Raw genomic sequence first — 4,584 nt, 5'->3', positions numbered from 1 at the left:
GTTTCACTTTCACGTGGTGTGACGCTCTGCGTATTATCCCGCTCTATGCGTGTGTGCGCTCCGCTCAGCTCCACTCATATACTGTTCATGCTCATCGGAACAGCAGTCCACTCGGAAGTCCACTCAAAAATCGAGCTGACAGGAAACATCGATGTAAAACTAAAATGACAGCTTCACACAAAGACTAGACTAAAACTAAAATTAAAACAGGCCGCCAAAAACAACATTATTTGCATGTTGACTTCCTGAAGCATGTAAACACTGGCGCTTTCAAATAAATATTTTAAAATCATCTTATAGTGTTTAATATAGTAGTTTAATATTTTATTATACGAGTCTTATAAAATAAGTTTCAAACTGGCCAAGCTTATTTTTATGATAAGTTGAAATTGTATTAAATTTTTATTATTATTATTTTTTTATGTATTATATTATTAATATGATACAATTTTAATTGTATTAAATATTTACACTACCATTTGGGGTCAATGTTTTTTAAAGGCAATAATAATTAATAATCAGCAATGATCAGTGACAGTAAAGATGTGTACTATATATAGTTACAAAAGTTTTTTTATTTCAAATAAATGCTGTTCTTTTACATTTCTTTTCATCAATGATCCTGAATATAACATGTATTATGGTCTTTTGCAAAAACATTACACACAACTGTTTTCAACATTGATAATAAGAAATGTTTCTTGAGCAGCAAATCAGCAGATTAGAATGATTTCTGAAGGATCATGTGACACTGAAGACTGGAGTATTGATGCTGAAAATTCAGCTTTGCATCACAGGAATAAATTAAATTTTAAAATATATTAGAATAGAAAAACATTACTTTAAATTGTAATAATATTTCTCAATATTGGTGATCACAAGAGATGACTTTCATAAAAAAACTAAAAAAAACTTGGCAACCCCAATCTTTTGAATGGTAGTGTATATACAATTTTGTTTTAGATAAAAAGAGAATCTATGCAAAGTGTTAAGTTAATACACTGCTGCCCATTCCAGTGGACAAATCCTGTTAGCAGATTCAGCAGGATCACGTCCCTCCCCAGCGGGGACAGAAACTGAATGCTAGCCCAAGGTCAGTAGAGTGAATCATCCACAACCATGTGAAATCTCCACCTCCAGCCCAACACCACCACCTTTAAAAACACCTCCACTCGGAGATGCTGCTCCACCTTCAGAACCCTGATTTCAATCCACCCCCCCCCAAACCCCCAAAAACATAATTAAAAAGTGGGATATTAATCGGATGTCAGGAGCAGACAGAAACAGCTCTATTAATCTGCAGCGAGCTGGATGTGTTCGGCGGATCTATTAGCATCTGTGTTTTTGGTCACGGTGACTGATGGCTGAGCTGCATCTGCTCCTCAGACATCCATCCCATGATTCCTTGCTGCTCTGAGCCCCTCCTTCCCTGACTGCATCTAAAGTACTACGAGCAATGTTTACACCCCTATTACATCAGCAAATCTTGGCCGTTGCATTAATACAAGGGAGATTTAGGAGGGTTTCAGTGAGACGAGGAATCTTAATGAGCAGATTATCCATTGTGTGTTAACGAGGCGAATGGCAATGTGAAAATTACATGTTTAAACCAGTGCAGGATTGGATTGTACTTATGAATAGAAGAGTTTAATGGGATAGTTCACCCAAAAAAATTTATTCTGTCATCATTTACTCAAAGTTATTGTGGTCTAAACTACTTGGGTACCAGGCAGGATTATTACAATTAACTAAAACAAAAATCATAAAAAACAAAATAAAATAAAAACATTACTTGAAATAAAGCAAACATTTCAGCTAGTTGACAAAGCAACATTTCTTATTTTCATTTAGTTTAACTCAATGTACTAAAATAACTACAACTGAAATTAAAATAATAACAATTAAATTGACCTATTAAAAAAATCACAACAAAATTACTATAACTTTTAACTAAAATTAAAATGGAAAATACAAAAATAAAAACTAATATTACAAAAACAATATTATAATAGCATCTCAATGTATTTAAAATAATACTAAAAATACTAAGAAATGTAATGTCTGGAATAGATCAGCACGGACGTTCTGTTAAATATCTCTATTTGTGTCCCAAGGAAGAAAAACAAAAACAAAAAAAACAATGGTTTAGAGCAAAATGAGAGCAAATAAATGACACAATTTTTTAGTTTTGTGTAAACTATTCCCTTTATTATGATATTTCCTTGCCCCATACCACTTTTTGGTTTACGTCACCTATTTGCTGCCTGCCTCATGCTTTTTGGCCATCAGTCAGACTTACTCGCCGCTTCGGCAAGACAAGCTCGACATGAAAGATTGCTGTAAATGCTGAGAAAATGGGAGCTAAGAGCTCGCAGCCAAATAAAACACCTAAAGCTACTTGAATGAAAGCGTGGCCTCGACCGAGCGTCTGTAGATTTAGATGCATGAGTCAGAGCGTGTGCCTCTGAGAGCTGTTTTTGGCAGTGTGTAAGGAGACAAGTGCCGAGAGGTGAGTTCTGGTCATTTTGGCAGCACAACACGGGAGCGTTTGCCTGCCTGACCCCTGCAACAAGCTGCAAATTGGAGTTGAGGCAGTTTAGTGAATCCTACTCTTTTGAAAAGGAGTCCAAATGTATTCTCGTCTTTCTTCTGTAAAATTGTGAAAATAAAAGTAATAGTCAGGAGGGATGTTTTTTGGTTTCTTTTTGATAGGGAAAATTAAACGAATTATCTGTTCAATAATTTAAAGCAATAGCTCACCCAAACAATTTCTATGAAATTATAATGAATGAGGACTGAAGCTTTAAAAGCAACATAAAAGCAAATGCATCATAGAAATATCCCAATATGACTCATGCTCTATATTGCATGTTTTTTAACCATAGCTTTGTTTGAGAACAGGTCAACTTAAATTTTTACTATTAATATTCCTCTACAGTAAGTTGTTAAGCCAGTGCAACCGATCACTGATTCAGACAGATGAAGTCGAGATTTATGTCAGACTGATTTTGTGAAGTGGATCATGGTATTATTTTTAACTAAAACTAAACTAAAACAAACTAAATAAAAAAAAATTCAGTTCAGTTCTAATAAAATGAACTGAACTGAAATAAAATTAAATACAAATATTAGATGAAAAACTTTATATTTAAATTTATATTTATATTTACTAATTGGCAACAAACTGAACGTTGAGGCACTAAAATGACTAATATTAAATAAAAATAATTAAAAACTAAAACTAGAATAAAAATGTATTAATAAAACTGTAACAGTGTAAACACTGAACCGGATCAAACGATTTATTTGAAAAGATGCGAGTCAACAGAGCAATTATTTTACAAATCGGACATCGCTGCTACTCTCATAAATGACCAATGGAGAGATGGGGCAGATGTTAGCATTTTCAGTGAATAAAGACTTAAATTTAGTTAATTTTGGCTTTTTTTATTATGTTTATGATGCTGTTTTAGTGCTTTTAAATCCTTTTCTTGAAGCATGAAATCTCTGGTCCCCATTCACTGTAATGGCATGGAAAAGAGCAACCAGAACATACTTCAAAATTCCTGCTTTCGTGTTCCACAGAAAAATATTTGTCAAAACAATTTGGTTGAATAAATAATGACAGATTAATGATTTTGTAATAAAATTAAAATTTTGGGGTGAACTATCTCTTTAATAGGCAATATACTGTATGCGTTTTGTGTGTTAATGGTTGTATGCAGGTGTGTGTGTGTTTGGGGTGTACAGACCTTGCTGCGCGAGTCCACGTTGAGCAGACACACTCCACACGCCAGCTCTTTGGCATTCTTAATGCCGTGCCTCAATATACAGGAGGAGAAGTCCAGTGAGCTCTCATCAGGCTAGAGAAAAACACACACACATCATGAATGCAGTTCTTAAAAAGCAATCGGGACTCCATTGCATCCTCCACACAAATCCCTGGCTGTCTGTCAAACTTCAGTTCACAGAGGACACTGAACCTCACAGCCGTTGATTGGCCCTGCAGATCAATACATCAGCTACAGAATCTGTCCAAAACAGCAGGATTCAGGCAGAGAGAACCCGTCGACTCTATAACCACGTTCATTTTTATTATGCTTCAGAGCGTTTGTGGTTTTACGGCAGTGTGCCGAGACTTTATTCTCCCAAGCTGATATTATCTGACCGCACAACTCTAATATTATCTGCTGGCACTGATATTCTCCCATGAGTACACTGCATGACAAAGCTCTGTTCAGCACTCAGCAATCTGTTCCATACTACTGCACTTTCCACAAATAAGGTACTATTTGGTGTCTCATTACTTGTATCAAGATGCATGAATACCACATTTTTTGTGAGAACTATGAGATATTCTTTATATATTATTTTCAGACATAAAATTACTCCAACAGTGAAGTCAATTAAAAGTTGGCAGGAAATGCAAATATCTATTTCTTAAATGCAAGTTACAGATCTTTTTGTGAACAATTAATCTGAGCATGTTTCATTTCTATGAAATAGAAAACATGTGTGTGTGTGTGAATATATATATATATATATATATATATATATATAGTGGTGTGAAAAAGTTTTTCCTTT

At 34.6% G+C, this 4,584-nt stretch overlaps 1 protein-coding gene and 1 long non-coding RNA gene across 3 annotated transcripts in view; one reads left to right on the top strand and one right to left on the bottom strand.

The window, feature by feature from the left end:
* LOC107661113 (uncharacterized) overlaps window positions 1–2,806 on the top strand; it is an 18,388-nt gene extending 15,582 nt beyond the window's left edge. The window contains exon 3 of the long non-coding RNA XR_001631079.1: window positions 2,794–2,806. This is a non-coding gene — a long non-coding RNA (uncharacterized LOC107661113). The remainder of the gene's footprint in view (window positions 1–2,793) is intronic.
* The window catches only part of synrg (synergin, gamma), a 52,081-nt gene that overhangs the window by 6,648 nt on the left and 40,849 nt on the right, over window positions 1–4,584 (bottom strand). For both annotated transcript variants that reach the window (XM_016450580.1, XM_016450581.1), the window contains exon 22: window positions 3,753–3,863. In XM_016450580.1, the coding sequence (XP_016306066.1) occupies window positions 3,753–3,863 (111 nt within the window). The remainder of the gene's footprint in view (window positions 1–3,752; window positions 3,864–4,584) is intronic.

Source organism: Sinocyclocheilus anshuiensis, unplaced genomic scaffold, assembly GCF_001515605.1.
Source record: "Sinocyclocheilus anshuiensis isolate Anshui unplaced genomic scaffold, SAMN03320099.WGS_v1.1 scaffold583, whole genome shotgun sequence".
In the NCBI taxonomy this organism is placed as follows: Eukaryota; Metazoa; Chordata; class Actinopteri; order Cypriniformes; family Cyprinidae; genus Sinocyclocheilus; species Sinocyclocheilus anshuiensis.
Note: the sequence above shows the minus strand (reverse complement) of the source record. Positions and strands in the feature narration are given on the sequence as shown.